Source organism: Asterias rubens, chromosome 15 (assembly GCF_902459465.1).
Source record: "Asterias rubens chromosome 15, eAstRub1.3, whole genome shotgun sequence".
In the NCBI taxonomy this organism is placed as follows: Eukaryota; Metazoa; Echinodermata; class Asteroidea; order Forcipulatida; family Asteriidae; genus Asterias; species Asterias rubens.
In genome coordinates this window covers 5,239,141-5,254,790 of record NC_047076.1, presented here as the reverse complement: position 1 = coordinate 5,254,790, position 15,650 = coordinate 5,239,141, and the positions used below count along the sequence as shown (strand labels likewise).

The window sequence follows — 15,650 nt, the reverse complement described above, 5'->3', positions numbered from 1 at the left end:
CATTTAAAAAACTAATACTTGTATGTACAAATACGTACATGTACATGTAGTTGCGACTTCAAAACTAGTCGCACTAGTCGTCCAGGTTTACACTGTATATTGACTGGGACATGCCGTTGATTTCACAAAACTCTTCCTAACTGAAGATTAATCTTAGGACTTAGGATGAGTCCCAAGCCTGCACTGTAGCATGCAGACCTTAAGATTAATCCTTTGAGATAAGACGAGTCCTAACTCTTTGTGAAATCGACTCATGGACTCCCAAAATGGGGCAACTAAGATTATCGTGACCAGTCAACAACCGATGCCGATGCATCCCTACATAGTTGCGACTTCGAAACTAGTGGCACTAGTCGTCCAGGCTTACACTGTTTATTGACTGGGACAAGGACTCCCAAAATGGGGCAACTAAGATAATTGTGACCAGTCAACAACCGATGCCGATGCATCCCTTTAAAACAACCAGCAGGAATACTTTCACAGCTGATTATGGAGTGCCAACTTCATCTGTTTTGACAACTGCATTAAGAATTCAGAGTCCCAAGCCCACAAAAATGCCCTTGTCACATGAGGCACTGTGAAGTGTCGCTGCTGTACAAATGAATGGTTTGAACTTGTCAGATGCTTCAAATTCCACCGTGCGCATATCTCTGACATCTGTCAAACTTAACATACCATAAGTTGATCTGACAGAAGAAATATACACCGGATGTCTGCAACTCACTAAGCAAAAATGTGTGTGTCCCCCCCCCCTTCCTCAAATTTCCAGACTTCTTCATTCATGAAAAGATAGCATTTATTACTTCATACAGTTTTGTGGTATGAATGTGAATGAACATCCAGTGTAAATCATGACCACATGCCTGACATGTGAAAAGTGGTCAATGTTCCAAGTACATTTTATGCTTTATAAGGCAGGATTTGTGGGTCAGTAAATGTGACACATTGGCTCAGTACAACTTTTGTTTTCAATCGAGTCAACTAAAATGTTGGATCCCATTCAGGTTTTTCAACTAGCCGACAGTACAAAACGGCTTGCAAAATTGTGTTTTTGGATGGTTTTATCGCTTTATTTCTGCCCTAAATTATACTTTTTCATCAACAACCAGTGACAACTTGTGTTGAATAGAACATACAGCGTACTGTTATCCTGTGAAGTGCACTATGGTACAAGTTACCAAATTCACTGGAGTCACTTAGCCTTGGCGGACCCCAGATCCATCCACCACTCCTCCCTCCCTTCTCCCCATTCTATAAGAGAATTTGCTCCAAAGTGTAATTAAATCCCTGTACATATGTAACTTGGATTGTTAGTGCACAGTAACGAAAGCAAGAACACTTCCAAATCCTGGAAGAGTAGGGGTTAACCCCCTGCGTTTCTGGTTCATCTAGCATGTGCCCTAGTTCATGATAGTACATGTAGTTTACAGGTTTCCTCAGGCTTGCAAGCTACAGTGATAATAAGTTCACTTTAATAAAAGAAAACTGGACACGTTTGGTAATTGTCAAAGACCAGTCTTCTCACTTGGTATACATGTATCTCAAAATATGCATGCATAAAATAACAAACCTGTGAAATTTTGAGCTCAATTGGTCGTCGAAGTTGCGAGATAAAATGAAAGAAAAAGACATCCTTGTCACACGAAGTTGTGTGCTTCCAGATGCTTGATTTTGAGACCTCAAAATCTAATTTTTAGGTCTCAAAATCAAATTTGTGGAAAATTACTTCTTTCTCGAAAACTACGTTCAGAGGGAGCTGTTTCCTACATCAGGCTTGCAAGCTACAGTGATAATTTATTAAGAGGCGTCCTTGGTTGACCCATTTCACCTGCTGTCATCATCAGAAAAATCTTGAATGCGCCATACTGGTGGGCATTTTAACTGTGCGTTTTTATATACAACTCTATGCTGTGCGTTGTGCAGTGTTAGTGTGCATTTTAGGCGAAACGGCCTTAATACACGTAAACCTAACTTGCCCTCCAACATGGTGAGCGTGGCACAGTCGCCGCGTGTGACGCACAGGCAAGGGTTCAATACAATAATACAATAGAACATGCACAACATTTTCAGTGACAACTTTTGTTGAATACAAAATACAGCACACGGTAGCCTTTAAAGTCTACTACATGTATTCCTCAGAGGTACAAGTTACCAAATTAACTTGAGTCACTTAGCCTTGGTGGACACCCAGATCCATCCACCAACTCCTCCCTCCCTGCTCTCAGGTCTGGAGGAGACAACATTAAAACATTCCCCCTGCTGCTTCAAAGTGTAATTAAATCCCTGTCTTCATCTAATCGAACGTCAGCTGATCAAACTCACATCAGGACAGATTAACCTCAAACTCTTTCATTCCTCCATCACCGCGGATTCCTCTCTGGATCCTCTTGACACTTGGAGAGGATCTTGGATGATGTGTGCTTCAGATAACGATCGTATCTTGCATCTTAAAAAATGGGGTTAAAAATGTTCAACTTGAATTGGACTCTTGAGACAGTGCTTACATGTGACATTCAGTTGATGATGTGATATGGGCCTAATAGACCGATCTATTAGGCTCCGCCCCCGACGCACGTGTGAGCAAGAACATGTGAGCCTCTCCGATGCCTTTCTGCACATCTCTGCCATGCGCGCCAAGCATATGCGCACGCATGTCGGACCTTGTTTGTCGGACCTTCGTTGCGTTGTGATTGGTCAATTCTTGTACGCAATGGGGCGGAGCTTAATGGATCGGTCTATTTCATAGAGCTAACGCTTTGAAAGCAGAAAATACTGCTTGAAACAATTCTGCTTAGCAAAAATAAGCAGGATACCAGCCACAGAAAGTACACGTATGATGGTACTTTGGTTGGTAACCTGATTCTCGTAAGCATAATTATGCTATCAGGTTGTATGCTTTTTGTGCTACAGCAGCTACATTATGAAATTGGGCAATGGTTTTAAAGGGTCTGTACTTTTTATTAACACAAAACACAATGTCCACAGATTTACATTAAACTTACACAGTTTGAAGATTATGATAGTAGAAAGCTTCCCTTGAAATTTTACTTTGGTGCTGTAGTTTTTGAGGAATGAGTAAAAAAGCAAATAATTTTCGTCTTACTTTTAGCATGTAAAAACTAAAACCAGTCATATGCTATGATTATGGTATAATAATAACTGGTTAATGGGATTTTACATGCTAAAATAATTTTCTTCGTACTGAGGTGAAAATTATTTTGTGACTTGTTTTCATTTTGCAAAAACTTAAGAACCACAGTTAGTAATATTTGAAGGGATGCTTTTAACTATCATTATCTTCAAACCCTGTAAGTTAAATGTAAATCTGTGAAAATTTTGAAAAAGTACCCAAATCCTTTAAAGGTACAAATGTAGGGTCATGCTTGAGTAACTAGCTCAAAAATAATCACCATAAAAACTTGGTGAGAAGCAATTCAGCTGTTGATGCACTATTATTGATAAAGGAATCCCTTTGCAGGCGGCCTGTATGCGTCGTTTTTGAAAGGGCAAGGGCACCAAGGCATTTTCTCCTTGGTAAAGGGCACCCTATGAGAAAATTGTAAGAAAACAGGGAACTTCTTGACCCTCGTAGAGGATCCATATTATTTGAGGATGATGTGTGCTTCAGACTAAGGGCAATATCGTGGATTTAAAAAATGGGGTCAAAAATGTTCAACTTGATTAGAGACGGTGCTTCTCTGTGACATTCAGTTGATGATGTGAGATGGTTTTAAAGGTTGGGTATTAATACTTTTAAAGGCACTGGAGGCAGTTGGTACAATTGTTAAAGACAAGTATTCTCACTTGGTGTATCTCAACATGCATAAAATAACAAAGATCGGTGACAATTTTGGCTCAATTGGTCGTCGAACTTGCAAGAGAATAATGACACTGGTTTGTAATACTTCACTCAAGTACATCATCTACAAAATGTGCAATATTATACTGTAATGTTCCATATAGTGTATGTTCCTACTTGTTCGTCATGAAAATGGAGGGGGTGGGGGTTAATTCACAAATCTTTTGTACCCATTAAAAAAACATTATGTTTACAGAAGACCGTTCACACAGTGTCAAACAATCGGTGACTGAAACTCGGACCGTTTGTATCATTTAGGGCCCCGAACAAACAAACGGTCCGAGAGTTGTACGTCTGCGATTTTATTGATTGCAGGGAACTAAACTGTTCCCAGTAGAGGCTCCTGGCTGTCCCACAGTAGAAGGAAGCGTGGTCCAATCACATAGATGGGCTCCACTAAAATGAACTTGAATTCGGTCAGTGACCGTGTTGACAAATGAAGCAAGGGGAGACTTAATTGCTCTGGCACTTTGCTTTTACATGATGTGTCTATTTTTTATATCCGGCGGAGCTTCAGATTTTGTTGGGTCCTGACTTGAAAACTGAACATGCAGCCAGTTTTGAGTGACTGTGACAGTGTGGAGGCATTGTTTCTAATGATTGATGCTGTGACATTTACTGCGTATTGATGCCTTGAAGCTATGCTGAGGGAATACAGATTTTAAAAGCATGCACTGACAGACCTTGGTTATGAGGAGTACCAGAGTGTGATCGCTCTCCTCCGCACTAGTTAAAGGGACATGTGTTGCCTTGGATCAGGCGAGTTGGTCTATGAAGAGGGTTTGAAAACGTTTGTTATGAAATGCATATTGGTTAGAAAGATATTTTAAAAGTAGAATATAATGATCCACACAAATGCCTTGAAATTGCTCTTACACATGGATTGTACAAATGTATGTCAACTCACGTCCAGCCGTCCATTTCACCAAACTCTTCCTAACTTAGGGTTAATCTTAGGACTTAGGACGAGTTACGTATCCATAGACGCATTGAACCCGATCCTAGTGTTTAGTAAAATCGGCAGTGTAGCTTGTGCACGCTCCCTGAAACTGATGGAGATACAGTAATGACATCAAAGTCTAGATGCTGAAGAAAAAAACAAACCCTAAAGATATTTTTAAAAGCAGCAGAATTTTGCTCTTACATTGTACTTCACATGTCAACTACATTGTACAATTCCAGGTTTTGAACTTCGCCTTTCAGCACAACTCTGCCGCGCGCGCCAAGCATACGTGCACGCACGTCGGACTTATTTGTCGGACCTTCGTTGCGTTGTGATTGGGAAATACGCAATGGGGCAGAGCTTAATGGATCAGTCTATCACTGTGAGTGTCGTAGGTTAATTCGAGGCATGCATTTCAATTAAAATGAATGACCAATCAGTTTTTGGTGTAGAGGGATGACCATGCAACCCCTGTGTACCTCAAGAGGGTAGGGGGAGAATCCGTCTGAACCCTGGCCTTACCCTCATTTCTAACACCCTGACCGACATTATATATAAAGAGCTCTGCTGTCAGATCCAATATCTTACAGTAATCATTTCTGATGTGGCTTACTCACTCTGTAACTTACCCTTCTACTGTGTCGCTCTGCCTGGCATTGAATTTTGCTCTTGAAGGTGGCACTGCAATTTCCCTCTGATAAAGGGGCACTTTTACAGTATGAGGAAAATTTACATTTGTATCGCAACTTTGCTTTGGGTGCCGGGCCGTGGGTTATTTTGAGGCCTGCTCTGCATCATATAAGCCATTTGCCTGTTAGATTTGAATATTGTCATACATGTACAATGACATGCTTGATCACAAGTTACCACTTAAATTTAAATATTGCGGACTATAGACAAATCCAAGAGTGCTGCATGCTGCCTGTGGCTGGGTCGCTGCAAAATGGCGTGGCAAAATCGTCGTCTTTTTAGCTTTTAATGCGAATTAAGTGTCTTCCTCAATGATTTCCACACTTTTCCTTGCAGGACAGTTTGACAAAATTATGTAGAATATTTTATTACATAATTTGAAACTAAACAGAAGGTGAATACTGAAATTTTCGTCAATAAACCTTGCCAATAGAACATATTTTAGCCATGCAGTTTCTGCATCTATCGTACATAACTCACCTATGGTCTCACCTTGCCAATACAACACGTTTTAGAGACACCGCCGTACAGTTTCTGCGTCGAGCGCACTTAGCTCACCTATTGTCTGCTCAGTTTTCAGATTTAAATTTCCATTATGTACACTGTAGTAACTATTTAGGGTCATTGTTCTATACATCGTAAATGCCATGCTGTCCTTTCAGGGAAATTGTGTGAATCGTTGAGAAAGACACCCAAATCACATAAAGAGTTAAAAAAAACATTGATTTTTCATGTATTTATTTTGTACAAAACATCGCGCTGCCGCGACCCAGCAATACACTGTACTATCAAAAGCTGCTTTAGTTCTACCGAAGTAAGTTTTTATTACCATTAATATGAAGAGTGATTGCCGTTACTTTAAGGCATAATGCTGCTTTTGTTCGTCTTGTTTTTGTATAGTTTCTTTTACAAGGCCTTTAACTTTGAAATTAAAGAACTTGGAATCCTCTTACAAAAAAGGTCTTTGGAAGTGACCCTTGTAACGGAGCAGATTTGATAAACTGTTATTGATTGACCTTGGCAGGGAATGACCATGCTAAGTCTCATGGTACGCACTGGATGGTGGATAAGACCCATGGGTGACTTTAAACTGCTCAACTCAGTTCAAAAAGGAGTGCTGCCCTTTTTCTTTGTAGGCTTGAGAAGTCATTGGAGATTTGGATTGGAGTAATGTCTGGTACAATGGCCCTTTTCATGTGTTTTCCATGTTGAATATTATTCCTAGACTCTTATGGATGATGTGGGCGTAATGCCAAACAGTTAAAGGCAGTGGACACTATTGGTAATTACTCAAAATAATTATTAGCATAAAACCTTTCTTGGTAACACAGAATGGGGAGAGGTTGATAGTATAAAACACTGTGAGAAACAACTCCCTCTGATGTGACGTAGTTTTCGAGAAAGAAGTAATTTTCCATGAATTTGATTTTAAGACCTTAGATTTAGAATATGAGGTCTCGAAATCAAGCATCTGAGAGCACACAACTTCATGTGACAAGGGTGTTTTTTTGTTTCATTATTATCTCGCAACTTCGACGACCGATTGAGTTCAGATTTCAACAGGTTTGTTATTTTATTCATGTTGAGGCACACCAAGTGAGAAGCCTGGTCTTTGACTATTACCAACAGTGTCCAGTGTCTTTAAGAGTATACAAGTGCAACCAATACTCTTTCAGGGAACCAGACTAGTGTTGTCTGTAATTTGCAGGAGGGAATTGAGGGCCTTTATTCCCAAACCTGAGCATGGGCTCAGGGTTGGGCTCGGGCTTTGGGGTTGGGCTCCGTTTTAAATTTTGGAGCAGCGTGTATTTTGCATGCAATGGTTCAAACATTAGACAGAGCCTTAAAGGAACACGTTGCCTTGGATCGGACGAGTTGGTCTAAAAAAAGCGTTTGTAACCATTTATAATAAAATGCATATGTTGGAAAGGTGCTTTAAAAGTAGAATACAATGATCCACACAAGTTTGCCTCGAAATTGCGTGGTTTTCCTTTTACTGTGCGAACTAACATGGTCGGCCATTTATGGGAGTCAAAAATTTGACTCCCATTAATGGCCGACTATAGTCGACGAGGTAAAACCTTGCAATTACGAGGCATGTTTGTGTGGATATTTTTAAAACATCTTTCTAACCACATGCATTTTATAACAAATGGTTACAAACGCTTGTCAAAGACCAACTCGACCGATCCAAGGCAACGTGTTCCTTTAAGTTTTTATGCTAACAACTATTTTGAGTAATTATAAGTGTCCAGTAGCCGATTTCACGAAACTTTACGCAACTGCGTAAGTCCACTTATGCAACGTGTATGGAGCAACTTGCGCAAGTGGACTTACGCAGTTGCGTAAAGTTGCGTAAAGTTTCGTGAAGTCGGCTGTTGTGCTTTAAACTGGATTCTAAAAACAAGTGTAAATGCAAAGGCGGATCGGACACGCCAATCCAATGTGGTCGTTCCCGGTTTTGCTACGAACGACAGGGTTTTTGCTAGTGTTTTTTTGTGTGTGACTGCTGTGAGAAAAAAAAGAGGAAGATCAGCGCTGTCAGATGTAGCACTGAGTGTAAACGCGACACAAGATCCTGATATGTGGTCATAATAAAAATGCTGAATCTCAATCCACCTCTCTGGATTGAGTGTAAACGCAGTTCACAGTCAGAGAAATTCGACCTTGCTCCTTTGTAAAGGAAACATTGATCACAAACTGTAGTTTCCTGTATCGTCTTGCCACGGAGTAGGTACATGCACACCACAGAGAATCAATGTAAACCATAGGGGTTGTTCTGTGGTCGCTGCGCAATGACCTTAAACTTACCAACCTTGTTTTTTCCATCAAAAATGACATCCTGTGGCCAAACTGTAGAGGGAGCTGTATTGTGAATCGCCGATATTGACTTATTCTACAACTTTACGTAGCAATGAAACTAAAAGTTCTGCATGGAAATGTTTCTTTAAGCCTACATGTAGTATTTGTAAAGTTCACTAATAGTAGACAATCAGAATATTTTGTATTTTGTGTAATCATATAGGGCCTATACAGTACAGTGTTTTTGCCCTTGTCGCTTCATTTTTGAAAGGGCAAGGGCACTAAGGCATTTTCTCCTTGTAAAGGGCACCAAATGAAGAAATTGTCAATTTCTACTGTAACATTTCAAGGGCACCAAGGCATGGAGGCAATTGCCTTCGTTGCCTTCTTGAGGAATCAGGCCTTTGCGTGTCATTTCACTAGTCTACCAGCTTGTTCACTAGTTTAAGTTTGATAGTTCCCTTTGAACACGACTTGTAGTGTGAAGCAGTATGAACATTCATACTGTATGTAATAATAAACTAGCCAGCTGGACTAGTTTGACAGAATTATGACTGGTTCTCGGCTGTTATAACTGCCATTTGGCCAGTGGACCACTGGTAAGGGAAAACACTGAAGAAATATGAACATTGGTAATGTTAAACTAGCCACTTGTAAGGGAAAACACTGAAGCAAGATGAACATTGGTAATGTTAAACTAGCCACTTGTAAGGGAAAACACTGAAGCAAGATGAACATTGGTAATGTTAAACTAGCCACTTGTAAGGGAAAACACTGAAGCAAGATGAACATTGTAATGTTAAACTAGCCAGCTGGACTATCAAGAATTCGGACTGGTCCTTGGCCTTTTTAACTGGCATTTGGCCAGCGGACCACTGTTATTAAGGAAGAACATAAAGCAATAGTATGAAGATTTATAATGTTAAACCATGGAGGCTAGCCAGCTGGACTATCAGAGTTTTGACTAGTCCTTGGCCCTTAAAGCCATTGGACACTTTCGGTAAATACATGTAGTGTTGTCCAAGGCCCACACTTCGTGTATCACAACTTCTATAAAATAACAAACCTGTGAAAATTTAGGCTCAAGTGGTCATCGGAGTCGGGAGAAAATAACGGGAAAACTCAACCTTGTTTCCGCACGTTTCGCCGTGTCATGACATGTGTTTAAGATAAATCCGTAATTCTCGAAAATTGATATTGTTTTAATGTTTTCTCAAAAAGTAAAGCATTTCAGGGAGTAATATTTCAAGAGAAGTCTTTCACCATTACCATCTGTAAACCCTGTAAGTTATTTGTAAATCTGTGAACTTTTTTTTTTTTTTCTGTACCGAAAGTGTCCAATGGCTTTAAACTGTCATTTGGCCATCAGCGGACCACTGAAAACACTGTACATAATTTGGGGTACAGCTGGTCGTAGAATATCAGCCTTTCTACAATAGAATGTCATGGCCACGATGACAGCCTTCCTGTACATATCTCTGTTTAAACTGTCCTGTATGTCTGGGTTCGTTTGGCAGCCAAAATGTCAAGGTTTAACATTCATGGTCATGTGGTATGAAAATAGACTGGCCCAATTCCATAGAGCTCAGCTATCTACATAGTGTAAAGTGTTCCAATTTGATAAGCACAGAAAAAACCTTGTCCCCAATAGGTTACCAGGGGTGGATTTCACAAAGAGCTAGGACTAGTCTTATCTCGAGTTAGGACCAGTTACTGGTCCTAACTTAGGACTATCCATGCAATTTGTATATCTCCTAGGACTAGTCCTAAGTTAGGACTAGTCCTAACTCTTTGTGAAATTGAACCCAGTTCCCAGTTGGAATTACAAGAAAACCTGCACTAGACTTTTAAATTAAAGGCACTGGACACGTGGAAAATTGCTGCTTCTTTCTTTCGAAAACTACGTCACTTCAGAGGGAGCCGTTTCTCACAATGTTTTATACTATCAACCTCTAGCCCCATTGCTCGTTACCAAGTGAGGTTTTATGCTGATAATTATTTTGAGTAATTACCAATAGTGTCCACTGCCTTTAAACTTACCTCGAATTAAAGAGAAAAGATTTGTTTTTGGAAAACTTGTTTTTTTCTAAAAAGTCTAGTTTAAAAAAAGTAAATAAAAAAACCCAGACCTTTTATAAAACAACAAAACATGTTTAAAGGCAGTGGACACTATTGGTAATTACTCAAAATAATTATTAGCATACAAACTTACTTGGTTACGAGTAATGGGGAGAGGTTGATAGTATAAAACATTATGAGAAACGGCTCCCTCAGAAGTGACGTAGTTTTTGAGGAAAATGGTAATTTTCAATGAATTTGATTTTGAGACCTCAGATTTAGAATTTGAGGTCTCAAAATCAAGCATCTGAAATCACACAACTTTGTGTGACAAGGGTGTTTTTTTCTTTCATTATTATCGCGCAACTTCGATGACCGATTGAGCTCAAATTTTCACAGGCTTGTTATTTTATGCATTTGTTGAGATAAATGTACATCAAGTGAGAAGACTGGTCTTTGACATTTGCCATTAGTGTCCGCTGTCTTTAAATTAAAGGCACTGGACACGTTAGGTAAGTGTCAAAGACCAGTATTCTCACTTGGTGTTCCAACATTAAATGTATATTAAAATAACAAACCTGTGAACATTTGAGCTCAATTGGTCATCAAATTTGCAGGAGAATAATGCAAAAAAAAAGAAAAAACACCCTTGTTGCATTACTTTGTGTGCTTTCAGATGCATAATACAGGGCTTCAGCTGAAATTATTTTATAATTTGAGTGAGAAATTACCCCTTATGTACTTCAGAGTGAGCCGTTTCTCATGAGTTTTTATACTATCAATAGCTTTCCATTGCCCGTTCCCAAGTAATTTTTTATGCTAACAATTATTTTGGGTAATTACCATTAGTGTCCAATGCCTTTAAATTGTAAAGTGATTGTCTTCAAATTACTTGCTTTGAGTGCCTATAGTTCGTGCAGAAGACGAATAGGCACAAATTATCTAATTGATTCATGAGAAAATGAGCCATTTGATGTTGATGCTGTCTTCCCTATTCCAGGGCCCCAGTGCAGGTGTGTTAGGCCAAATCAATAATAAAACATGTTTAGCGTTTCCGCCCGCTTCCTTTTAGAGGCCGCCTACCTTTTTTTCATAAAAAAAAAAAGGATACATTTAAACGATCTCATTCAAAGAAAAAATAAAATAAACAATGGCTGGTTGGCAATTCCCTGCATATTAGAATTGACATCCTTATAAATTGACATTTTTTTTTAGGGTTCTTTATTTTAAACGATTTAGAAGAAGAATAAATTCCTCATTGAAAAGCACTACGTCAGTGGCAATTTCATAGTGTAGAAACTTTGTTATCATTAAAAATGTGTCAGGCGGCCATTTTGTTTGTTTTTAAAGCCTTCCATGACCAGACGCCATTATATATCAAGGATTGCTTTACTTTTCATAACTCATCTCGCCCTAATCTTCACTCTTCTCGAGACCCATTTTTGCTTACCATTCCTAGGACCCGTAGCAAATCTGGCGATCGCACATTCACTGTAACTGCATCCACAGAATGGAACAACATCCCTTCTTTCATTAAAGCCGCTAAATCCACTGACCAATTCAAAAAACTTCTGAAAACACATCTCTTCCCTGTTTAAGGTTTTCTCTTTTTCTCATGCTTTTCAAACATTGTGTATGTAGCTTATTCGAATTTTGTTGTTTGTTTTATTGTGCATTTATTTTTCAGTTTTTGTAAGCGCTGTGATATAGTTTTCTATGGGGAGCGTTTCTAAATACCTGTTGTTATTATTATTATTATAATAAAATTCTTAATTTAAAAAAAAGACAGGACGCTAAACATGTTTTTTCTTTGTTTGGCCTTAGGGTACACCTCTTAAGTACATGTACGTGTATATGAGTCATCCTTTTCCTCTGCGGACTTAAAGAGTGAATGTAGAACATTAGTTCCATTAGAGGTGTTCAATTTTCTTTGAAAGTATACTGAAGCTACATGTGGTATGTGTGTCAGAGATGAGTATTTTAGACTAAGAAAAAAAGCCCTCTTTTCTCTTATCTCTTCAGTCTCCTGACAATGACTAGAGCAAGCTAGTCGAAACGTTGAGACCAATTTAAGAACTGACTCCGCAGTAGTACAGTTAATAAAGATCCTATAAGCTAAAGTAGTAGTCCCAGCCTATTTTCTATACCAGGTAACAGTTAAAAAGCAGGACAGTTCTTTTCAGAACTGAGAAGTTATTATTATTATTATTATTTATTCGGCCAGTGTCAAAAACAAATACATACAAGTAAAACAAAGGACAATAAGACTTCAAAAAAGGTAACTTAAATACAGGGTAACTAGAGGAGCGGGATTAGACAAAAGGGTACAGGACAGGTACGGGATGTGGAGGAAGGAAGAGGAAGGGACAACAATCCATTCTAAGACGGCCAGGATAAACAAAAGCGTACTACTACACTATGACTCAAAAGCCTGCTTATCCAATCCTCGAATAGAGTTTAAATATAAAAATCACTATGATAAACACTTAGATACTATAAAATAAACAAATATAAATATATACTTTAAGTAAAACTAATAAAAAATTTGAAGCACTAGATAGATATTTGATAGATTAAGAGCTGCTAACAAACTTGACAACAATTGAAGCTATTTAAACAAGTTATTTAAAAAGAAAAACAAAATAGATAAATAATAAATACTTACATTAATACATGAATGAATGAATAGATAGATAGATAGATAGGTAGATAAAGAAATAAAGGAAGGGAGGAAGGAGGGAGGGAGGGAGAGGGGGAGAGAAAGAAAGAATTAATTAATTAAAGAAAGAATGAAATAAGTAAATAAATAAATAAATAAATAAATGAAAAAGTAATTGAGTAAATCAATAAATAAATAAAGGAATAATTAAATAAATAAATAAATAAATGAAAGTTTCCCGAACCCCTGAACATCTACTCCTCGGTAGTAGAATAAAGCAAGACAGTTCTCCAAGAACAAACTCTACCTGGCAAGTAGATACACACATGGTGTCAGCGCAAACCAAACATATATTTTAGACTTCTTTTTATATCTCTGCCTAATGAGAAAAGTAGCTGGGTTTTTCTTCTCTCTTTAGATCATAAAGAAGTTGCACTTTGCTTTTTAATTGCTTCTCTAGTGCTGAGGATACCTGGCCTGGTACTTCACAGAGGCAACCCCTGGTCAATGCCGTCATGCCCCTGAAATGCTGCAGTAGACTTTACAATTTCCTCATGGAAATTCATAGGGTGCCCTTTACTAAGAGAAAAGGCCTTGGTGCACTTGCCCTTTCAAAAAGAAAGCATACATGCCTGGCATACTGTCCCTCAGAAGTGCCTTGAAAAAATTTACTCTGGGGTTTATCAAAAGATGGAAATGCTGTCATAAGGACTTTGTACCTCCTAAAATTTGAGATGCTAGGTTTTGTACATCAAATGCAGTTTGTGACCATTGTCATCAATGATTCTCGTCAAAGTTTAAATTTGGTTCTGTATAGTTAAAGGCAGTGGACACTATTGGTAATTACTCAAAATAATTATTAGCTTAAAACCTTACTCGGTATTAACGAGACATGGAGAGCTGTTGATAGTATAAAACATTGTGAGAAACGGCTCCCTCTAAAGAGACGTAGTTTTTGAGAAAGAAGTAATTTTCCACGAGTTTGATTTCGAGACCTCAGATTTAGAATTTGAGGTCTCAAAATCAAATTTTTTCCTTTCACTATTATCTCGCAACTTCGTTGACCAGTTGAGCTCACATTTTCACATGTGTTGAGATACACCAAGTGAGAAGACTGGTCTTTGACAATCACCCGTAGTGTCCAGTGACTTTAAGGGCAAACTACATTTAAATGCAACAATACAGGTTTTTGTATTACAAACCTTTTTGGTAATTTGACAGAGAAAAATGGACACTGTTCGCCTTCATGCATTTTGTGCTGTTTGCATGGGGCACTATGTAAATTACATACAGTAGTGCACCATGCATGTTTACGTTGTGTACATACATTGTTCAACTTCTGCAATGTAATGCTTACTCTATGATATTCATGTTCAATGTACACACTCTTGGAGGTGGTCGACCTTTTTGGAACAACAATGAGTTGCTGAGTGCAAGTAGTCTAGAGGACCATTTTGAGAAATTTCCGAAGGCTTGTTATCGTGGCTCTGTTTACCATCAACAAAACCATCAACAAAGAATCAGTGCTTACGGAACAGGAAAGTTTGCACTTACATCAAGCGTAGTTCTCGTGTTAGTAGGGAATTTTTACTTGTGTGCGTGCATACCCCACGCTACGAGGCATTCTTCGCTTACACAGCTAGCGCAGACATTAGGTGCGTGCACAGTAAACGGCGAAGGTGATCATAAGCGCAGAATTAATACAAAAATACAATCTTTTCTTTTTAACTGGCGTAACGATGCTGAACACTTTTACACTTTAAATTTATATTATTTGGCCACCAAATTTTGTGACGGGCCAGTAACTCTTTTTTTTTTTCAACTGTCCCTGCTGGGTAGTATAGTTGCAATTTAATGTAATTGTCATATTGCACAGCGAGGGATAACTTTTCTGGATTTGTTCCCTTCTTCTCCCTGCAGAGGCGAGCCAAGGGACAGACGTTACTGGAGCTTGTCTTCAACCATCTGGACTTGATCGAATGCGACTACTTTGGGCTTCGCTACTCAGACAGCCTGACCATCTCAGAGACCAAACGATGGCTGGACCCATTGAAGTCAATACGGAAACAGGTCAAAGGTCAGTTGCCTATCATAGAGTTGATTTTAACAAAAAACAAACCCCTATCATCCCTTGCGTGCCCCTGTTCTTGGCTATGGTGCCTCAATCTCAGCCTTGTTGCCCTTAATCTTGGTCTTGGCCTTGTTGTACCTTGTCTTGGCCTTGGTGCCCCTGCCATGGTGCACCTTGTCTTGGTGTCACCCTAGATCTTGGCCTTGGTGTCCTACATTGCCGTGTAGCCCCCAGGCTTGACCATGGTGCCCATAATCTTGGCATTGGTGCCCCTAATCTAGGCCTTGGTGCACCTTCAAAAATAATCCCCAAAACTTAACAGACAAAGTAGAGGACTGACAATTATTAAACAAAACAAAACATTATCAGGAACACCAATTATACTGTAAAGTTGTCAATGATTCCAATATTATCGTTTTAAACGATCTAATGTACATAAACTTTGTTGTTCAACAGAGTTGAGTACAAGTATGTAGTTCAAATTGCAGGCTATTTTTTTTAAAGGATTGTGGTGGGGGAAAAAAAATCACAAAATAACCTGCGGGTTAAAAAGTGCGGCGTTAATCTT

General features: G+C 38.8%; 1 protein-coding gene across 1 annotated transcript in view; it reads left to right on the top strand.

The window, feature by feature from the left end:
* The window catches only part of LOC117299991 (tyrosine-protein phosphatase non-receptor type 4-like), a 94,371-nt gene that overhangs the window by 30,447 nt on the left and 48,274 nt on the right, over positions 1–15,650 (top strand). Inside the window, exon 3 of the mRNA XM_033783631.1 lies at positions 14,932–15,088. Coding sequence (XP_033639522.1) covers positions 14,932–15,088 — 157 coding nt within the window. The remainder of the gene's footprint in view (positions 1–14,931; positions 15,089–15,650) is intronic.